Consider the following 23334-nt stretch of genomic DNA (forward strand, 5'->3'; position numbering starts at 1 on the left):
TGGAGCCAAGGCGGGCTGAAACTCTGAGTGCACCCACGCTTACCCTATTCTCATGCGACTCCAGCGGTTACCACCCCAGTTTGGACCACAGGGGAAGGGCAATGTGACTGTGCCATAAATCACATTTTAAAGGCGAGAGTGAAAGTTCTTGGCTTGCCCGCGGGTGGGTCACTCATGGCTCCTCTAGCGGGTGGGGAAGATCGCCCAAGGGCAACGTTTCAGCAGCAAGCTGTCAGAAGGCAAGGTGGGGGAGTCATCCCGCTCAGGCCCCACACAAATCAGCACTCCAGGAGCACAGCGATGAGGCTGGGTTCACGGAGGAAAGTCTGAAGGTTAGCCCCTATGCCTGGCAGCGGTGAAAGCTGTGCTGTTTTTCTGCTGACGACCGCCTGCGAAAGCACGGCCTGTTTTCAAAGACTGGAACATTATGAGATGAATGATCATCTCGGTACAGATGTGAGTCCCCAAGTAGGACAGTGGGAAAAGTACCCAGAAAAACAGTCATTGTGGTAAAGAAAGACAAACTGGCAGTCTCCATCACTTTGGTTAAGGAGCATTAAAAAAAAAAAAAAAGACAAGCCAGAGCTTCAAAAAAAAAAAAGGAAAAATGTTGAGAAAGTTGTTCCTAAAAATCCTCAAAACCACAGAATGGTTTCACACATTATAAACCATCATGGTCACTTGTTTAAAAACCAACTTCATTCAGGACTTCATAACATGGCCATTTTATTAACTCACAAAAGGGCGACTACAGCAAGCGGACATTAGCTGTATGGTACGGCAGATGGAGCAGTCTCTAAAGTCGTCGCCTTGAAAACAATGGTTTGAATTACCCCTGCTGCAGAACCCTTGATTCAGGTACTTCACCCTGAATTGATACAGTAAAAATTACCCAGCTGCATAAATGAGATAATCTCTGTATGTAGCCTGGTATACAAACCTCACCCGTCAGTGACCGTGGCGAAAAGTATCAGGTAAATGATGATGCAAAATGTAGTATGTTTTTAGCCCTGTATACAATGGTGCTCTGTGGTTTTAAAGATGTTCCTGTAAGAAATGCCTTCCCTGTTTAGTGCCTCTTGGCCCTGGGATGGAGCTCAGATCTGCCACAATGTTTGATGACACAGTTACAAAGGACATTTTGAGTGCAAATACAACTGGGGAATGTGAGACATCGCCAGCGCTCGCTTCTGCAAACAGATCAATTTTAACCTGACACCGTTACAGAATTTTGCTGGGAAAATCACACGCACTTGCTGGCCTGCATTGCTTATTTTATGCCCCAATAAATCTGCAAGACCAGTGGGCTGCTTGGAGCTTGAGGAAAACTGTAGGTGGAGAGCGGAGACAACCCAAGCTGAAGATGTGCTTGGCCTGAGCGCACTACCAAGCAAGTGTGGATCTTTACATTCACTTGCTAGAAGGTTCCTCCAAATGTCTTTGTGGTTTGATACACAAACAACACAACATTTCCCACAATCCTTTGCAGCAAAAGGCCATGCATAAAACCAGTGTGATACTACAGCATTCTTGGCAATAATTCATGCACTTTTATTACCAGAAATGAACATCACCAGGATGACAACACCAGGCAAAAGTTTGAGTGCACTCAGTGGAAACTGAACAAAGCACTACCAAACCAGACGAAACCCTGATGGAATGGCATGGCTCTGAAGTGTACCACGATGGCCAAGCTGGACTGCCATGGACTTTGTAAAGATCACCAACTGTGTAACGAGCAAAGCAGCCCCACAGCATCACACTGCCACCACCATGTTGGACAGTGGGCAACACAGAGGTACAACTCAGATATTACCTCTCTCCATGTTTTACGAATACTTTTTAGCTGGACCCAGATATTTCACCAAATAATTGACATTTTCAAGTACTGCTCCAGAACACTAGCATGTAATCCTCAAATATGCAGCTTCATACGTATTTTCTGACTTCATGCTAAGCTGCAGCTCCCATGATGCTGCAGTATTTCCTGCTGAAATGCAGCATCACCAAACAAATCTCTGTCCAATAATCCCCTGACTGGGAAAGAAACAGCTCAGGCCTTGTATCGAGAAGCCTAGCTGAGTTTGCACCTCAGGAGATAAACTCAAAACCATCTGAACCTTGTTTAGTTAGTAGATCCTGCACCTGGGGCTGGCGATCAGGTGGGAAAAGGTCAAAAAGCAAAGCCAGTATCCCAAAAAATTCCACGACTGAGGCGGACAGTCACCCTAAACTTCTTTGGCCATCAAGAACCTTCCTGGAGTGACAGAAGCTAATTATCTACATCGGTCCAAACACAGCTCTCCCTTTGCCTCTTATTGCAAGAGTGAAAAAAGCTGAATCAATTCAGCCGTCGGGACTGAATTAATTCTGCCGAAGTTGCAGTTTGGGGGGGGCGATTTTCCAGCTGTTGTCAGCGGGAGGAAAATGCAGGGAGAGAAATCAAAGGGTTGGACTGACAAGAACATACCGTGCTTTTACTGACCTCGAATTGAGTAATGGCTTTTTTCTCAGATATGCACATTAGCCATTTCAGTAGCAGCCATGCTGCAGTTAAATAAATAAAATAAAAAAAAAAAAGCTGACTGGAGGCACAAGGAATAAAGCCGAGTCTCCTTCAGAAACTCCACCAAGGGCACACAGCAGAGGGACATGGGGGAGGGGACAGGGGTGTCATCCTATTGTGCTGCTGCCTTATTCACTCCCTTTTGTACTTGGAAATGTTCCTCTGGTACAAACACCGCAGCAGGTCAAAAAGCAGGTGAAGGGCTGGAACTGCACGGTTATCCGCAATCCTTCTACGATCATGCAACGCATCCATCTTCAGAATTTCCAGAATCTTTTCTGTTTCCCTCCAACCACACTGGGCCCAGATTTGACCCGTATGATCAGACATTAACCTTGTTAGCCAGTGCGATTACGCCCATTCATCACAACTTTACTGACCCAAGTCCAGTCCATATGTGAAGGTCAGCTGTACACCTCGAACACCTGGATGGGATGGACCCCTGCGGTCAGCGAAAGGACATGCAGGTCTGAGCGTTTGGCTGACCAAACCGCAGTGCATCTCCCCCGGGATTAATTACCTCGGGTGACCGCGCCAGCTCTGAGCTCATAAGGTATGAAGGAAGATGTCCATGCGCGATGGACGTCCCCTAAGCCCTGAAACGAGCAGAGAGAATTGCACCATCATACTGCCGGGATGCGATCGCCATTCACAGACAATTCGTATGCTCTTACTGGTTCTTCATGAGATCAAGATGACTTCAGCATCAGCATTATTACAAAACACCATCTTAATGAAGTAACCTTGGTTTTTGTGGCAGAGGTTTAATTTTTTTGGGCGGGAATTTAAATCCGAGAGGCAACGATCAATCGCAGCTGTCACGCAGGGCAACGGTGTGAAAATCCATCTGAACTTTGACCTGAGCCTCTAAGTCTGGATTGAAGGACTTGTGCTGTGTGTAGGTTTCAGACCCATGAATGTGAGCAGTATCCCCTGTCACACAGCCCAGAAGTAGAGAGATTCATCTGGAAACCCATTCTTCCCGTGTTCTCTCGACATGGTCCCCCAGTTCGACCCCCCCCGTTCCTCCTGGGCCCCACATACCTAGTTTTACGAGAGGAATCCGTGGTTGGAGACAAAGATAAAAGCTGAAACATCACGCATCACTGGCCATGTCACAAGAACCAGACATCTCTGTTGACACAGGAGCCCAGCCCAGGTAGACTGAAGGGGGTGGGAGGACCTATCTGTTCAGAACTTTGCATATTATTTTCATCGTGGCAAAAGGATGGCAAAGCTTTCCTGCTGGACATGTGTCTGCAGTATTCTAGTTATGTTCTGGTCACACTAATACGCATTAACACACATTGCTCAAGATAAGACCGTGAAGTTATAGATTAAAAGCAATGTCATCTATCTAACCTAATATCTTTTATTGGGGGAGGGGAGGAAATGCATTCTTGATGAGGGTTATAACCAAATCATAAACTACACACACACTGTCAGAAATCGCTTGTCCTAGCCCGGCAACACAGGGTGCAAGGCTGGCGGGGGAGGGGACACACCCAGGATGGGACGCCAAGGACACCCAAGCAGGAATCGAACCCCAGACCCACCGGAGAGCAGGCCCCAGGCTAAACCCGTCGCGCCACCGCACCCCCCGCAATCATAAACTATTAATACGCAAATCTTTCAGTAAGGATACATTACACGTGTACAGCACAAGCAAAAAGTCCAAGACCACTTCCTGCAAACTAGCCGTTCACAACGTATTTGGTTAACACGTCCGATCGACAAACGAGGTGGCCACGTCTTCCTGGCTTTTGTGCCGCAGCTCCCTGAGATGTAGGACACTTGTGTGTTCCTTTGCTTTCACTCCTTTGTCCAGCTTGTTCCATACAGGTCTTGACCAGGTTCCCCATGTGGACTCACACTTTTCAGTGGTTGAATGGAGATGTTTAGATAATAATGAAAGACATAACATATAACACCTATAAAGGCCAAAATACATGTCTGATTCCACGGGACTGCAGGCCACGTGGGATGGAGCACCAGATCAGCACGTCTCTTTTCTGCTTGGCTCTAATATTCTTTTTATAAGGAGGTAATAGTTTCAGCTTATTAAGAGCTTACGGTTCCTAGGTGAGAGGCATCTTTATTTATATCACCATGGAGGAGGGGGTGGGGTACAAAAATAAAAGCTTTACTAAGGTTAGCAGAAGACTTAAAGGCCTTGCTTTGGTGTGCCCTGTAAAGCACCGGTTTCCACGTCGCAGGGAGGTGAACTACAGCGTTGTGGTACGACCGGGTTTGACCGCTCCTACAGTTCTCGCAGTTTGTTTCCGGTCATGCCTGCTCTGCACGCCCTCATCAGTCACAAGATGCCTCGAGAGTCAATAAAAACGGGACCAGCAAAGGCTCATGTTCAAGGAGGTAAGATGATGGCAGACTGCAGGTACTGACAGCATTACCGCATTTAGGTTGTCATGTAACACTGATCCAGTTCAGTGTGATAAATCAGTTATTACTATAGTTCTTGCTCAGCATTAACTGACACCGCGCAAATGGCAATATGACCATTTTATACAACCTTTTGTTTAACCCATGAGGGCAGCAGGTGGTGCAATTTTCAGGATCCTCACTCCGCAGTCAAAGGACCTGAGTTTGAATTCCACCTTCTGCTGTAGAACCCTTCACCAGGTATCCTGAATTGATACAGCAAAATCACCTCGCTGTGTAGACAGACAAATCACTGTCAGTGGCTTGGTTTACAAACCTAAGATCGTAAGTTATCTTGATGAAAAGTGTCAGATGAATGAACAAATAAAGAAATCATACCCAGAAATGCCACTTGGAGGACAATGACATTTGTTGGAGAAATGATGAGTCAATCGTTTCTGCCTTCACTAGGTTTTGTCACGTCCATGTCCGCACCGCAATCGACAGCACCTGATGCCGATCAAGCACCTGATGGCGATCAGAGCGCTCACCTTTGAAAGACCGTCCTCATCCCTTCCGCACTTGCGGAATCTCACTGAGACAACCGTCCCTTTTGCGCCTATGTCCCGTTGTCCTTCGTTCCTAGCTCCTATTCTTCGTTCCCCGGCTTCTGACCATTCGCCTCGTCTCCCGACTACATCCGTGGAGCCTCGTTCCCGCTCTGACTGCCGATCACCCGATTCTTCGCCCGTCCCCGACAACGAGAACTCGCCTGACCCCTTGGCTCCTGACAAACGATCCTGCGCTTGGGTCCAGCCGTCCCCGCGTCCTCTGTTCCGCGCGACAGATTTCCTTCAACTTCATGCCTCTGAACTGCTTAGTGAAGACAGGGGAACAATCAACACCATAAAGACAGTTTAGTAAAGCCCTGTGGGAGTAGATCGTGAAGGCGGCCGATTTGAGTAGCAGCACTGTGGGAAAACCCATCACTTGTCCCCCACCTCCAAGCCCTGCTCATGACATTCTGAACAAAACCGAGAGATGGAGCATCTGTCAAGGTGCATAACCATCAAGACCACCGTGTGCCACCAGCTGAGCCCTCAACCGGCATGACAGGGGTCGTCAGCGAGCGCTCCCTTGGGAGGTGTCACTGCTCTATACAAGCTGCATGGCTTTCAGTGCTGCACACTTACTCACGTTTCCATCTTTCCAGTTATTATTATTAATTATCAAGCATTATTTACCGGATACCTTTTCAAAGGCGACTAACAAAGGGAGCTTTTCGCACTAAGCTGGTTACCAAGATCTATCAACTGATACAGCTGGGTAATTTTTACTGTGTCAATTCAGGGTAAGCAGCCTACCTAGATCAAGGGTGTTAAAGCAAGGGCAGGGAAGCAAAGCAAGCGGCTGCAAGGTAATCGCTCTGAAAAGTACACCACTGGCTGCCTAAGCTTTCCAGTTTGGTACATCTCTCAAAGGTACAGTGATGGGGCCCCTCCTGGGATTTGAACCTGCGCCATCACAGCTCCAAAAGATCACGTAGCAATACGAGCTGCTCTAGACTTCATCTTCAATGCGACCATCAGATGTCCTGCGACGGCAGCTCGCTCAGACGAACGGATTAAATGGATTCTCTTACAGGACCAAGTAACAATCCAGTCGCCGCGGTTTAAATTCCGTGACCGTGACGCGTCTGTCGCGGCCCCTGCCAAATCAGCATGGTGCTGCGTGATACTACCTCCCACCGCACTCCTCCACCTGCTCCACTTCCTACAGGGGAAAGGGGACGGTCGAGTTATCCACCTCCATTAAGCGCTATTCCATCATCCAATGTAACTGTTTGTCAAGAACAGTTTTCCAGGAAGCTCTGCTGGCCAAGGGAAGCATATTGAGGAACAGCGAAATGAGATGCTCGGCGCCCTTGATAATCTCCTCTATTGCGAGCTGCTCTAATGTGCCTGTTAAAAATGTGTGACAGCTGTGAGGGGGAGAGAATCGCACAGCGCTATGCCAAACGCTCCCACTGCTCAATTCGCTCAAAAATTTCACATCTCCAAAATCGCAACGATATCTCCAGCACTGCCTTCAAAACTTCCTTCTAAAACCTTCAAAGAAACACTCGTGCAATTGAAAAAGAACTCTTTTGCCCGAATTATTGCATAAGAAACGGGCGGCTGCAGAGGCATAGCACACCTGTCTTGGCTATGTGTTCTGATCCAGTCAGCGGGCAGGTGGTCACCTAGATGAGGAGTCGTGGTCTATCACGTGGAATCCCACGGATGAATCGGTTCGTCTGCTGTGTCATGACACGTGGCGAAGCGAGATGAAAGGGGTCGAGTATGAATTTGTGTAGAGCCTTGAACACCAACACAGCTGGAGCCCTCCAAGACAACAGCCATGTATCTCTACTGTACAGCCAAACAGCTGTCAACAATATGCTTTCAAAGATGTCTTTTATTGAACACAAAGATGAAGAAGAACATGTGGTGATGAATGCTTCAACTATAATTTCTGACACTGGGGTCTATCTGAAGCCCAATTAAAAAGCACTAAGGAGATGTGAAGATTCAGCAAAGTGAGCCTGCAGCAGATGGGAAGGCAGCAAAAACGCAACCCAACACGAAGGACCAGGGAAACAAGCTCGAGCCAGACACTGATGTGTAACATATTCTCCAGGTGACCCTAAATCAAAGCTCCATGGTGGCCAACAAATGAAGAAAGACGAGAGGGAATCAGCACTGTTGTTAGGACAGAGTCAACCAAAGATCGGAAGAACATGACCTTGTCGGAAAGGTGGGTGGAGCTTCTCCCTGATTGGCTGCTGCTGTGCTGGTGGATCATTGTACCTGGACTGTGTCTGAACATGGGGTTGGAACCTGCGGAGTTTCCATGTTCTGCCTATATTTAGGTGAGTTTCTCCCCTCATCCAAAGACATGCTCAGAAGAAGGCAGTAGTAAACCACTTCGGCACCCTCTTGAACCATGAAAACTGTGCAAGTGGGTTCTATGAGTCAAACCGAACTCAATGGCACCTACCCTACCATGACATAACTATCTGTACTACAAAACGGAATTAAAGCTAAACTCCTGAGCATTTGTCCTCGAGACAAGAGCGCTGCTGTTGCTGTGTCACACCATCACACCGGTGACTCACACACCGCACACATGTCAAATAGGATTCAAAACGCTGCCGAACACATGGTGAAAAGCTCTGACGGAAGCCCAGCTTTCATCAATGAGAGACGGTGACGAAGCGCCTGGTGAAAGGAAGCTGTCAGCCACAGCCGGCTGGAACACGGCACAACCTTTTCTGCCAGGGTTTAAAAATAAACGTCACTGCTGCCCTAGCAATAAGGGTTCTAATGAGACAGGCGTCTTCCGCTTGCTCACCGCTAGCTGATCATCATCCTGTGGGTGACCACAGTGTGGTCCAGGGGCTGCGGGTCAAGGGCACCGTTGAGCTGTGGAGCATCACGGTCCTTCGGGACAACACCCACGGCATGGAATCATCCAGAAACACCGAGAACTACCTGCACACAGATACGACGTGTAATCCTGGGCGACCTCCTGTCACTTACGATGGGAACAGCACATTACAAAGCCTGTTCCCAAAAAATGCAAATATAACAACGTATGCAAGCGTATGCCTATATTCAGGTGCCACTAGCTGCACATTCAGAGACAAGGGCTCACACACAGCACTCGTCCTCTGCTCCTCCCCCATACAAGAGCCTGGTGTCAAGGCGGTTCCGCTCCAGCGGGAGCTGTTCTCCAGGACGATGTACAGGTACTGGAATGGAACGGCGCGGCCGTGATGCGCTAGCTCAGGCATGTCACTGCCCACACACACACACACACACACACACACACACACACACACACAGTCCAGGGCAAAGCCATAACCACGTTGTAATATGTTCAACCTATGTCCTAGGGTGCAGCCTTCCTTATGCTCTACGCTTCCAGGATAGGCTCTGGACCACCATGACCCTGCATACAAGTATTGATAATGGTCAGATGGAAAGTATTCTTATATTAATAAATGGCAACAGCTTTAAATTACATAATCTAAAAACATGATATCCAACAAAGGCTTTGCATTTTTGTTGCTAATACCATCTGTCCAACTGACCAAAAAAAAAAAAAAAATCACAACCCACTGAAAATCCTGTGTTGTGACGCTGAAGACAGGAGAGAACACATTTCTCACAGGAAGGGAACACCACACACAAAATTCAGCAAAAAAGCAAAGCTGAATCAAAAGCAAACAGCATGGCAAAAAAAAAAAAAAAAAAAAACCTGCAAAGCTGGTTCATTGCCAGAAATAATATCGAAATCCTGCTCGGCTTACTCATCCCAAAGGTTGTCTGTCTGCAAGGTGTGATCGCAAGTGATTAAGGCAAATCAGGACACAGGTGCAAGGCTGTTATAGTTATACTAACATGCAGTCAACAGATGAATATTAAGTAAAGGATAAGGACATATATCAGTACACCATGGATAGTCAGGAAAACAAACTGATGAATACTGGATGAAAAAAGGCCATAGCTGTCACTAGAAGCACAAATAATGAGACTGAGGTTATCATACTTTACATGCATCATGCGATCAGATTCTCTTAAGAAGGTTATGATTGGTAAATGTGGAGCAGAAGACAAGTAGCAACCAGATGCCACCCTGGGCAAACTGAGGAGCATATACAGCAAGAAACTGGTCTAGTTGTGCTGCTCCAAGGAAGCAGATGAGGTCATTTCTGCCAACGGCCATCAGGCTCTATAAAGAGTCCTCTCACTGATGTTGTGGCGCTGACCTATCTGTCCATCCTTCCGTCCATCCTTCCATCCATCCCTCCATCAATCCATCCATCTACCCACCAACAAGGGACTCAATCACTGTGACATCGGACATACCCTTTTACCCCAAGAACACAGGAGGAGGCCAAAATATTCTGGAAGCACCGTACATGTGCACTCACCAAAATCCAATATGGACTGGACAGAACTCAACAACACCAATGTGTAAGGACACGGCTTTGCAAGACACTAAACGATCACACAGCCGTTGAAAACACTCGTTTGAATAAAAGCTGGAATGAAGCCTGTTTTATGCAGGTACTTATCTCCCACACATTGTTCCATTTTTCTCTCCCTGCAACGCCTTGCAGAATCAAGAGATGTCTGAGGAAAAAAATGACTATCTTTAAATTACTCTGTTTTATTCTCTTTGGTGAATACACATAAAAAAATTCCCAAGCAGTTTTTCAAAGCTGCCCTTATGATCCACAGGACAATGAATGGGCTGGTTGAATTGGAACAATACAGTTGTTTTTCTGCATGAAAAGATTCTGCGTAAAGATTTTATTGTCTTCGCAGTGGCGTGTACGGTCGCCTGCGGTAGCGGAAAGGATATAAAGATCAGCCTCGGCTGCTGAGTGCTTGCTCAAAACAGCTGAGTCACACAGAGATACAAGAACAGAGTATTTGTGTAAGGGCACATGGTTTACTTAAGGATTTTTGAATGGGTGCTCTCGGAATTCAAACGATGGCAGAGATTACATGGTGACCGCACCCTCAAGTGGAATAGACCAATAAAATGAAAGTGTATTTTTACCATGATGCTTGTGCCCATCTATAAAGCGACCTTGGATGTCGCCGACACGACTTCCTAGATAAACTACTTTCTATAAAAGTTCAGACATGACAAAACTAATTCCATGGCATCAGTTATTTATTATTACAATTCATTCATTTAGCTGACACTAAAATGTTGGGCTTTACACCACACTACTTACAATTACCCACTCTTTCAAACTTAGTTCCCCCGATTTAGCATGTCTGTGATAAATGTGTACGCGTATATGTTTAGTATTTTTAAATAACAATTTGTTGAGTAATGAATAAACCTTCATGCAGTTACTCGCGTGATGTATACTGGTTCACGTGGTGCAATGAGACAAATTGAGTACACACTACAATCATGTATTTGCATCCAAATCTCTGCTCCTGTCCGTGTGATACACTCTGAATTCTTTCTCTGAAATGTATGTCACTTTGGAGAAAAGTGTCTGTTAAATGAATGAATGAAATGCATTTACTCATTTATAAAGGTGGGTAATTTTTACTGTACCGATTCACAATAAGTGCCTTGATCAAGGGTTCTACAGCAGGAACAGGTTTTGAACGTGGAACCTTTGATTACGAGGCAACACCTTAAACCATTATGCCACCTGCAGCCCTTCGTCTTGTACCAAGAAACTTACAATCAAAACTCAACCTGACTTACCACTTACGTAATATAGACAGTTTCATAGTAAAATATGAAGGGTGTTGGTGGTCCATACTTTGGTAAAAGTGTAACTGTTGCCCATATTAATGCATTTATAAAAAGTTTGAAAGGGCAAGTTGCCCACGTGTCATTCTTTCAAAGGTGATAAATGCTGAACATGGACCTTTCCCAGAATCATGCGCTCTCTCTGAACGGGACAAGATCAAAAACCATCCCAGCAGCAATAAGTTTTCATCTCTGTAGTGGACTCAGGTGAACTTTTAAGCTCCTTTTATCTATATCCGCCTGTCTGCTTGTGACCCAGCAGAACTTCACCTCGCTAGATTTCTCTCTTTTTACTTTGTCCCCGTCATGCTCTCATCCACTTCTCACCATTTCACATGGTGCCATCCTGGAAGTCTTGGGAAAAGCAGACATTATACACAAGAAGTACCACCAGCACACATATCCATTAGTTCCACAGGATTCTCTGTAGAATAGCAACTCATGCTCGCTTACAGGACACATTTGCAAAAAGGCATTTTAAACAGAACTGTGACTTGTTTCATTCAATAATCTCAATGATCGCTGGAAAGGAGGGAATCCGTACTGTACTGAATGCCAGCAACTCAAGTGTTGCAGTTTCATTGATAAAAACAGGGGATATTTATCAAGCTCATGAGGCAATTCTAAAAGAAGTTAATTTCAGGAACTTGCATTCAAAACTCTGTGGTATATAAGCCGTGTGCGATAGGGGCTGTGCACCACCCTCAAAAAAGAGAAGCTCAAAGGAGTGCAATTGTAAGTCAGTGAAGGTTGGCTGCAAGAACAGAGCTCCTTCAGCTGACAATACACATTCAGCTGAGTTATGATGCTATGGCGCTAACTTCCTGCCAAGGAGACTGTGATTCTCTGGTACCTCCTAAGTCAGCTGATGCAAAAAACAGAAAGTGCAAAGCAATGATCACAACAAAGAGTTACACCAAGCAATTTTTTTACTGCAAGATAGTCAAGCATGACCAGCATGTGGCACAGCAGTTAGACCTACCGTCTGGCATCTAAAGGAGGCAGATTTAAATCCCACTCCTGATGCTGAACCCTTGATCAAAGTACTTACCTAGTGTTGACACAGTTAAAGATACCCAGTTGTACAAATGGGTAAATAACTAAAAGTATTAAAGTTTTAAGTCGTTTTGGAGAAAAGAATCAGCTAAATTTATCAATGCAAATGTAAGATACAGATGTTCCCATGTACCAATAGGCCTCTAATTGACCGGACAGAGAATAGAGGTTTACCGCAAGAAGAAAATTTGAGCAAATTAACCTAATTTGCACAGAGTAAATAAATCACAGTGCACCTGCTACTGCGCACTACGAAGGTATGTACAAAAAGAATGATGAGGACACCTTAAGAAAATGTGAGGTACTCTTTTGATGGATGACAAATTTGAAGAGCTTCGCCATCAACCTGTTCAATAACAAATGAGCAATTAAATAAAGAGCATGTAAAACTAATAGTGCACCAGCAATTGGCCAGCATCTTGACAGTCAGCTCTCACTGACGGGACATTGCTGTCTCCACCCCGTCACCAGTTGATGTCCCAGGCCAAGGGCAGGAAAGAGCTTGTCTCTATGCGGACAGACTGAAGGTCCACTGAAGGCCATTATAAAAATTCACATCCAAGTTAATCCCATGCACAATGAGGGGAACTGAGCGTGAACATCCTCCCTTTCCACTAGACGGTTATAGATTACGACACCACCAGAGGGGAGATAAACTAAGGATGCCAGGTGGTATCTTGTTAAGGGTAATGTGATATTTAGTCAACGGCTTCTGTTACCGTGGTGTCTGGATAGTACTTCCGCCACAGTTAACTGTATATGTGGTCTAGTATAGAGACACACATTTGTATCACCTAATTCTCCAAAGTAATGGACACATACAGTATGTATTAGCTTCAAATCCTTCCTTATTGCAATTGCACGGTTTACAGTCAGCAGCACCTTATTTCATGTCAAACTGTATGGACAAACTGTGATCCTTCTATATGCAAATGATATGCAAATTTAAAAAACTAATCACGTGAGTACTTTTTGAGGTAATACTATAAAACCTGCCACTGTAGAAAGAGGAACTGGTGACAAACCCAATTTATAGGGAAAAAATGAATGAAAGGAGGCCTCCCGCATACCAGTATTAACTTGCTTTTGTCACTAGCTCATAATTACAGAAGTGGATAATACAGTGAGGCGGCAATGGTTTGAATAGTCTCAGCCTTTTGCAGTCCAGAAAAATTTTCCTTGTCATCCAACTGCTCATGTTTAATGCTGTTTAAGAAATACCCAAAGGTTAATTTAGAGTAAAAGGCGCCTCCTGGCTCGCCCATCCACTCCCTCCACAGTTGTGTCAGTGGTTTGTGATGCAAGCCCTTCTCACGGCGGCGTACGGTGAGCTGCCGCGACCTAATTGGCCCAAACGCTGTCAGCAGACATCAGAAGACGACCGTGATTGGTCGCCACGTTGCCGCTTCAGGAGCGGCCTCGCTCCCGCCGTAGCGCGCGCGCGCTCGCTGAGTCGTGCTCATGCATTCCCCATAACCTTGCAAAAACTCCACGGAACACACTCATCCTTTTTTTTTTTTTTTAAAAAAAAGCCGTCTAAATAATCGTTTGTGTTACTTTCCTAAATAAGTAATCACATTATGTGCCACTATTTTACCACACAAAAAACGTGAATAGTACTAACAATAGCGGCAGTACTGCTTTTAATGCCTTGTACTGTCTTGAACAACTACAGAAGCTTAGCTTGGCTACCTGCAAAATATAGTTCTCAAGACGAAGTACCAACGAATATTAATATTAACATTAATACTGCACCTAACGGTCAGATTATGCACCTATTAGTGTTGCATGCCAAAAGCGTTGTGGGTGACTGTCCTCTCGTCATCTGTTTTCTGTGGTAGTAGTGATAATAATAACTGTAATAATAGATTATGCTGTGACGGACAGGGGTTCGGTTTACAATGCGGCCTCTCTGTGACATGGATAAGATGAAAGGAAAGCGGAAACACAAGCACGAGACCAGGCGCGCACCCGGGTTCGAGTGGACAACGCCTGCTGCTGACATGATGAGCGCTGACTGAGCAGGAGACATGGCTGCGGCCGCCCGTGCTGCTTTCAGACAATTCTGGCGTTTATTTTTTGCGCGAGGTATGAGATTAACAGAATTACTGTTGTTAATTTATCCCGTCGCGCAGGTGGTGCAGATGAGGGCAGTGATTAGTCGGCACGCGCGCGCCTCCTTCCACCTCTCTCACGTTTTCCGGGTCCAGCCTCAGCTCTCAGTCTCTGTCCCCGTGCCTGGCCCAGGGGTGCCTGTCCCCACGATGTTCCCGATGGAGACCCCGCTACAGATGTGCTCACGGGCATCGCGTAGGATGCATGATGATGATCATGCATGATGATGATCACCACACCAGCAGCAGCAGCACCATCATCACGAGCCACGGCAACGCACGCACAGTGCACACACACGGCCTCGGGACACGTTTAAAATAAGGCTTTCCGCGCGAACTGTGACAAAATATCTTATGAATGTGACATGATGGACGTTGACGCCCTGCGTTAGCCTAACGGTTAGACTCGTTGCTCCCCGTCTCCGTCCGTCCCTCCCCTCACTCACTTCTCGCGCGCTCTCTCTTCTTTCTTTCTCTCTCTCTCTCTCTTTCTCTCTCTCTCTCCCCGCGATACACACCAGTTCTCCTGCATCCACCGGATGGCTTCGTCCTCGTTGAACTGCCGCTCGAACTCGTACTCTTGCAAAGCCAGCACGGACATGATGTCGGCGCGGTGCCCTCGCACTGCTGCTCTCTCTCGGTCTTCTCTCCGTTTCCTGTCTGCGGCTGCCGGTGCTGCTGCCTGATGATGGTGGACTGGTCGTGGAGATGCTGTGTGTGTGCGCGGACCAGGCTCTCTGTCTCTATTGTTTCTGTTTGCGCGCGCGTGTACGTGTGTGTCTCAGCTCTGTGTCCCCGGCTCTCTCATGTCTTGCCCTCCCGCTCCAGCAGATCTTTGACTCTTTTCTCCGATGTCACTGTAGATGTCCTTCTCCTCCTCCTCCAGCTTGAAGCCACACACGCCCTCTCCACCCAGAAGCAGGACCCCAGGTCCTAAAGCCTGCGGTTTGCAGGGCTGCTGTGGTGACGTCCTCAAGCCAAGGTGTGGACGTAATAGAACTGAGCAAGACTGCAGACTGAGCGCAATAACTGTTGCTGGAGCACTGACTTAAGAGTAAATTTTGGAGCAATTTTGTAACTTTGGAACATTATTAATTTGTTATTAGTTAGGCGATGTCTTAGCCCAAGCTGGTTTAGGATGTTACAGTTATTCACTTATTTACAGCTAGGGATTCTGTGTTAATTCCGATCGCAGTTGTCAGATGACGAGATCAAATAAATAGATATAAAATAATGTGACAAAGTTAAATGGGGGTGATAATGAGAAAAACGGAGCACACTTGTTTCCGGTTTTTCATCCTTCGGCTCTTTCCTTTTGCTGTGTGAAGAGCTGTACTGTGTAAATACATAGAGTCATTCTAAGAGTTCACCGCATCGCCCTGTAGAGGGCGCTCTGGCCTTCCATCGCCTTGACTTGGGGCCTTGACTCAAACAATGTACTAAAATATTACAAAAAGAATTCTGCGTTGTATACAAAATTATGTATGTTACATTATGTATGAATTATATATAATTTCTGAAACATACATAGAAGTGTCAACAGTCATGCTGTAAACATCCGAGGTAGTTGTGAACGCCGTTGTCTTACAACCTGAAGATTCCAGGTTGGGATCCCCCTCCTGCCGTAGTGCCCTTGGTCAACATTTTCACTCTCAGTTGGTACAATTAAAATATTGTGGCGCGCAGCGCCGTGAGTTTGGATGGGGCGAAGAGGGACGTGGAGGCACCGTTCTTAACGAACGATTTATTTGAACACTGGCACAACGGAAATCATACTCTCGATCTGAAAAACCCCTTTTCCTCCAGGACCTGCGCTTACAGCCAGCCTTCTTAACCTGCCCGAGCACTCCTAAACTCTTCCTGAGGGAAGGGGAGACACGGTCACCCTACCATTTTCCCCCTAAATGCCCCCAGTGGTTACACACACATTTAACATTATTTCCCATAATGCAACTATTTATATTTAAACACACACTCCCTCCTAAAACAGTAACGCGCGGTCGTTACAATATTCTTCTTCGTAAATGAGTGAGTCGATGCAAAATTAATTATATAACGTTATAAGTTGTCTCGTGAAAAGAGGTCAGCAAAATAAATGTCAAAAATTACCCTCCCCGAGGGCAGTAAGATGATCAGTGGCGTGATTTTATGAGAGTGTCACGCAGTCAGACTTTACATGGACTTCAGACTCACAGGAGAAATGTCACAATTTTGCAAGATTTCAAAGTACTTTTAGCTGACAGATACATATCTTTGCTAGTTTACATTTACTTACTGAGCTGAGATGATATGTTAAGCTACATATAATTATTTTCCCATTTATACAGCTGGGTAATTTTACTGGAGCAATTTAGGAAAAGTACCTTGCGCAGGGGCTCAAACCTACAACCTTTGGGTCTAAACACAGCAATTCTAACCACAACACTACCAGCTGCTCCTTATTAATAACTGGCTTGATTAAAGTCTATGTATAAATGTTTGTATATCATTATAAATGTATGTATATATTTACATAAATAAAACATTTTTCTATATGTATATACATATATACACATACACACAGACACACTTTTTCTTCCAAGAAATCAAAATGCCAGTCGTAAATTAAGCAGAGAAAAAAGATTGCTAAACTGTTAAAAGTTTGACTTGTTCAAGACATTGGAATAAAGCAGAATCATAATCCATCACGAAATCTTTTATATAATTTTATTACTTTTTTAATACCAGTAATTTATGATTCCAGTTGTTACCAGTTTTGTCACAATTGACCGTTATCAACTGCATGCTTCACCATTTGCGTTCTCTCCTGTTTACATTCTTTACATATAATGAGACACATTTCCTGTATTTCCTGTTACCTTCAAGAGTTTCACTATGAGTTTCATTTTCAGGGAGTATTTTCCTCTATCCCTACCTGGTTTTTCCTCTCTCCGTGTCTCTATCCCCTTCGACATCACCTCCGGCGAAGACTATTCTCCCTAATGCACTCCAAAGGAAACCAATCTGCAGCACATGCCACACACAGGTGCACCGTAACACGGTAAATGTGCCTGTTCGATGCATGTAGCACAAGGGTAAACTGGGAACGCATCTCCCACTACTGACTCCTGACCCTTTTTTTGATGTCGCTGTGAAGGTGTGACAATGGCCAGATAGGAGACCAGGCCTCCATCCACCTCTCCGCTCAGAAAGCATCGATATCAGAACAATTCATGTGTTTACAATCTTACTGGAGCGCAGGTACCACTGATGTGGACGTATGACAGCCATCCCACAACTCTCGTAAGGCGGGGACAGCTGGTAGTGTAGAGTTTAGTGCTATTGCTTTTGGACCCAAAGGTTGCAGGTTTGATTCCCCGCTGTAATTCCCTTGATCAACATACTTCCCCTAAATTGCTCCAGTAAACTTACACAGCTCTGTAAAGGGGTAAATAGTTGTACGTAGCTTAAGACTGGAAGTTGCTTTCAAAAAAAAGTGCCATGTAACTGTACTACATTTGCTCCAGTCCCAGCGTTTGGCCATAAGGACAACCGCTGCGTCTGCTGCACAATAACATCAGCTGGCTAAAATATGTCTTTACATGAGTGTCGTTCAGTTATTTCTCAGCGTATAATCAGTTGTCGAGCAGAACCGCCAACCCGCCGCCGAAATCTCGAAGAACTATTTACTCTTGACCCGAGTCAACAACACTGGTGTGTGCTGAGAGAAGGTCTGCAAGTGATCTGAAGCAATGAACACGAAGTAAATCAGTTACAGTCACTTCCCTTTCCTCTGAATACACTTCATTCTCGCAAACTGTTGAAAAGCGAAAAGCATCAAAGGACGCCTCGGCCGGCCACGTTTCACACAGTAATGTGACGAAATGAAAATAATGACTGAGATTTCACGTTGTACGTCGTGTGGAAAATTGCGTGTAATAGTATGCTTTAAAAACAACTCCGTGTCAGTGCTGTGTCGCACTGATATGTTTCGCAGACGAGAAGGCAGAAGGACGGCGGGCCCCCCAACAGCCTGGTACTGCTTTACTCCAGCTGCAGTCATTCAGCACATTACCGGAAAACAGAGTGTAATAAAAGACCACGACAGAGCAGTGGTCTCTGTGTCGACTCAACAGCGATCACTGGTTTCAGACTAAGTTCATTTCAAAACTTCTCAGCAAAAACATAAATGAATAAATGCAAACTTTTAAAAATTTTGCTGGAAAGCGAGCAGTGACTCTTCGTTTTCTTATTTGTCAAAGCTAGAAAGTTGTCCACTTTTTGAGGTCTCACTGATACTGCTTACTGTCCATCCATCCATCCATCCATCCATCCGTCTTTTAATCCATCCATCCATCCATCCATTCATCCATCCATCCATCCATCCATCCATCCATCCATCAGTTAATTAGAACTTGTCCAATGAGGCTCACAGTCTCTCCCCAAACAAATGTAGTTAATGTCTTTCTCCTGTCCTACAGTCACTATCCCAGCTGTAGCTCCACACACATGTGGCTGCTATGAAGTAGGTTGGCGCTTCTTCTCTATGCCTGCTTTATGAACCATGAACCATTTGGGCCTCTACATGTCTGAGCTGCGTGTGAGGAGCTGTGATGTCGTCGCCAAAGAGAATCAGGTGTGCAACACATGATTAAATAAATAACATTCGATGAAAATGATGGTCAATAATGCCATGTGTTCAGACACCTGGTGTGGAGAATGCCACGAATCCCTGTCGCAGTCAGAAGTCATCAAACCTCTGCAGCTTCTACAGAATGCTGCTGCACGAGTTGTGTTTGATTTGCCAAAGCGTTCCCATGTATCTCCTCTACTCATCTCTCTGCACTGGTTTCCTACAGCTGCCCGAATCAAATTCAAAACCCTGATTACTGTGTACAAATGCATCAATAGAACTGCTCCCGGCTATTTACAGGACTTGATCAACCGTTACACCCCAGCCAGGCCCCTTCGCTCATCTACTTGTGCTCGCTTGGTGGTCCCGCGTGCAAAAGGTAGAGCTCGGAGGTTCTCGGTTCTGGGTCCGTTGTGGTGGAATGACCTTCCCCTGTCACTCAGAACTGCGGAAACTCTGTCCGTTTTCAAGAAGGGTCTGAAAACCCACCTTTTCCAGATCTACTTCGCCCAAGATCTCTTCAGATCGTCTATGGTGTAACTGTTCACGCATCGTAACTCCAGAAGCATCCTCAGATACAACCTTTATTCAGCCAGTACTCTGGTATTGTACTGCTAATTTGTGTATCTTATAATATTTAATAAAAAAAATTATTAATTAATTTAAAAAAAAAATTGGTGTGGGTATCGGGATTTGTCTACCCTGTGTCTTATGCACCTACTTGAACGATGAACCTCGGTGCAACAAGTGGTAGGGAACAAACTAGGTTTGCTTGAGACTTTCATGTCTGCACCTACGTCTCCTTCTCTTTTGCTGAGATGTACATCGCTTTGGACAAAAGCATCTGCTAAATGAATAAATGTAAATGTAAGTCACGGGGGTGCAGTGGCGCAGTGGGTTGGACCACGGTCCTGCTCTCCAGTGGGTCTGGGGTTTGAGTCCCGCTTGGGGTGCCTTGCGATGGACTGGCGTCCCGTCCTGGGTGTGTCCCCTCCGGCCTTTGCCCTGTGTTACCGGGTAGGCTCCGGTGCTCCGCGGCCCTGTATGGGACAAGCGGTTCTGAAAGTGTGTGTGTAAGTCAGAAAAAATAATAGTCTTAACAGATAAAAATTGAAAATTATGAGCAGAACAAAGATAATTATGCTGTTTTCTGTTTTCCTTTTTTACCATTACATGTGAGAACACAGTTATTTTGAGTAAAATTGAATTTAATGCATTGTTATTATTTATAAATTTCATTGTTCATTCTTGCTGTTCTCTGAAGTAAGAAAATGGAAAAGTCCATTTTTGTAATTTGTTCATGATCTGTTTATATAAAATTGATAGATAGATAGATAGATTTGTTCTAGAATACAAATGTGCTGAACTTCAGCCTTTCGCGCTCCGCAGTGCCACCTGCTGGTTCAATCGTGTCATTACAGTTTGAAATAATCGGGCGCTCATTCGCACAAGGAAAATCATTCTGTCAGGATTATGTTTCTAAAATGAAATGTTTCCAAAATGTGGGCTTGTGAACAGATTAAAGAAGACAAAATTATTGAATTATGACACGATATATCAACATGATGCATGCTGAGGATGGTGAGGAAATGCTCTGTGGCTGCTTAAGGGACTATTTCTCAGGTTTTGTTTTCCACAAATCTCATCTATAAAACTCTGTCACCTCTGTCTCTTACCCCCCAGGGGGGCATCCATCCTGAGAACTTGATGGAGGACTTGATGGGTGCTGAGATGTTTCAGTCTACATGTTGAATCACAACATGTTGAATCACCATATTTTATTTAAAAGAAAAAAAGATAAATGATAACGTTTGCAGAAATATTTTCATTTCACAGCACCATCACATTTAATCCTGGATTTTTGTTTCATAAAGGCTTTATCCAAAACCATCGTTATAATGCCTTCACGGTGATGTCATTATTACAGTCGTGCTTTGTCTTAATGATGGAAATGTCACAACATATTTTACCTCCAGATTCGCCTCAGCAAACGCAAAGATACAATATTTCTCCTAACCTTTCACCTTGCATCTATCGCACTTAAAACTCAAACTTAAACACACACACACACACACACAGACTGACTGAAGCCGCTTGCCCCGAACGGGGTTGCAGCGAGCCGGAGCCTAACCTGGCAACACAGGGCGCAAGGGGACGCACCCAGGACGGGATGCCAGTCCATCACAAGGCACCCCAAGTGGGACTCGAACCCCAGACCCGCCAGAGAGTAGACACAGGCCAAACCCGCTGTGCCAACACACCCCCTCAAACTTAAACAATACCAGTATTAAAAAAAAAAAAAAAAAAAAAAAAAAACAGTGTCAAATTAACAGTATTCACATGGCAAATAGAACACGGGGTTCAGTTTAAAAATGTGACAACCTCAGATTTTTGGATTTCTCTGGAGGCAGAAGGTCGCAGTCCCAACCTGCTGTCTATAACACCTCCTGCTTTGGGTCAATGTGGTCTTTCCTGGAAAGACAGTGACCTCAGGGTATGGCTGTTGGTTCTGTTCCCGGCTCAGCGGCATTGGGAGGCAGGTAATGGGCTTCCTGGTGCTGGATGCATCCGCCGTTGATTCAGAGGCACTTACTCCTGGAGCCCAACGTGGACCTGGATGCAGACCCCTGCCACCCCCATCTACTGTGCAGTGAGTCTGGATCACCTGGAACCACCTTCATATGACCTCCCGTTCTCATTAAAATAATCAGATCACTGTTTCTAAAAGCTACAAGTAATTAAAGAAACCTCCCAGCAGTAGGGACAGCTGGTAGCGTAGTGGTTAGAACTGCTGCCCAAAGGTCACAGGTTCGAACCTCACCTTTGAGCTAGGCACTTACCCTAAATCGCTCCAGTAAAATTACCCAACTGGAAAAATAGTTGTAAGATTGTAAGTTGGTTTGGAGAAAAGTGTCAGATAAATGAAAAAATAGAAATGTGCAACTGGACCAGTTCAGGCACATGGCTCTGCTGCACTGCGCCATCAGAAAAGTAAAAGTTTGCAAAGGAAAACATGACACCGGTTCCCTGAGGGAATGCTAATTTTGAGCTCGGTTGTATGATCCCGAGCCACGTCTTTGAATGGAATGGAAATGAACACCAAGCCCTGCAGTAAGGCCTCATGCAGGCTACACAAAGTGCATCGCCACGCTAAGCCGATTCGGGAGCACCAAACCCCTGCTTTCGGGAGGCACAGCGGGTGCGATGGGCGTCCGGGCCGCCGCGTCCTGTCTGATTCTTTCACGTTCACCGCTAATGATGGGAACGCGGGACGCACGGTGGCCTGGATTACGGCGACTTACGGAGCGGAGCTCCAACTGTGGCAGGTAATGAGATGAATGTTTAACGGGACGAGGTGCAGATTGCCTTCGCTCGCGTTCGTCAAACCGAAAATGTGTTGGGACGTGTCTCTCCTGCTAAAGACCGCAGAGGTGGGACCAGAGCCCAAGGAAACCTGCTGACTGTGTGTTTGGGCCACAGAATTTACATGGTTGTAAGTCACCCACGGTCACATGCTGCGCACTTTATCGCAGAAAATGAGGGCAAAAGGGGGTGCTTTTTATCCGCTCTTGGTTCAGCCTGCTTTAAACCTGCTTTTTTCCCCTCATACAGTGGTGCTTGAAAGTATGTGAACCCCTTGTGTCCCTTAGTTTACCACTAAATGGTTATTTAATGAGAATCGGTGTTTCTCATGTGACATAATAGGTGTATAATGACCAATTCCATATGTTGCTTTAGGGGAAATCATGTGTGTAGTAGAAACACGCAAGTAGTGCAGGTGCAAAAATAAGTGAAGCCCAAGTTGTTCTGGTTACACCAAGTAGGTCAGTAGAATCAGGTGTGTAAATCAGATTTATTCATTTTATGTTTAAGATTTTGATTGTATATATTTGTTTTAATATTTTAAACAAGTATAATGACCATCCCTGTAGGGTTCACACACTTTCACGCAGCAGTGAATTACTATAATAATAATCATAATGGTCACTATTATCATCTTAGTGGCTTTACTGCTTTCCTTTAGCAGACTATTAAAATGTAAACTGGGAAAGTCCTCCCCCTCCTGGCAATGTGGAGTATTGCAGTCAGTAGCAGGTTGAACACACACACACACACACACACACACACACACACACACACACACACAGGCTGAAACCATTTATTCCGAGCGGGTCGCGGCAATCCGGAGCCTAACCCAGCAACACAGGGCACAAGGCTGGAGGGGGAGGGGACGCACCCCGGACAAGGCACCGGTCCGTCGCAGGACACCCCAA

General features: G+C 45.4%; 1 protein-coding gene across 2 annotated transcripts in view; it reads right to left on the reverse strand.

The window, feature by feature from the left end:
* elovl6 (ELOVL fatty acid elongase 6) overlaps window positions 1-23334 on the reverse strand; it is a 41204-nt gene that overhangs the window by 13147 nt on the left and 4723 nt on the right. The window contains exon 1 of one of the 2 annotated variants that reach the window (XM_018759499.2): window positions 14967-15341. The exons of the other annotated variant lie outside the window; for it this stretch is intronic. Coding sequence (XP_018615015.1) covers window positions 14967-15049 — 83 coding nt within the window. The 5' untranslated portion in view covers window positions 15050-15341. Of the gene's footprint in view, window positions 1-14966; window positions 15342-23334 lie in introns of those variants that run through there. 2 annotated transcript variants of the gene reach the window in all.

The sequence above is a fragment of the Scleropages formosus genome, chromosome 5, assembly GCF_900964775.1.
Source record: "Scleropages formosus chromosome 5, fSclFor1.1, whole genome shotgun sequence".
NCBI classification, from domain to species: Eukaryota; Metazoa; Chordata; class Actinopteri; order Osteoglossiformes; family Osteoglossidae; genus Scleropages; species Scleropages formosus.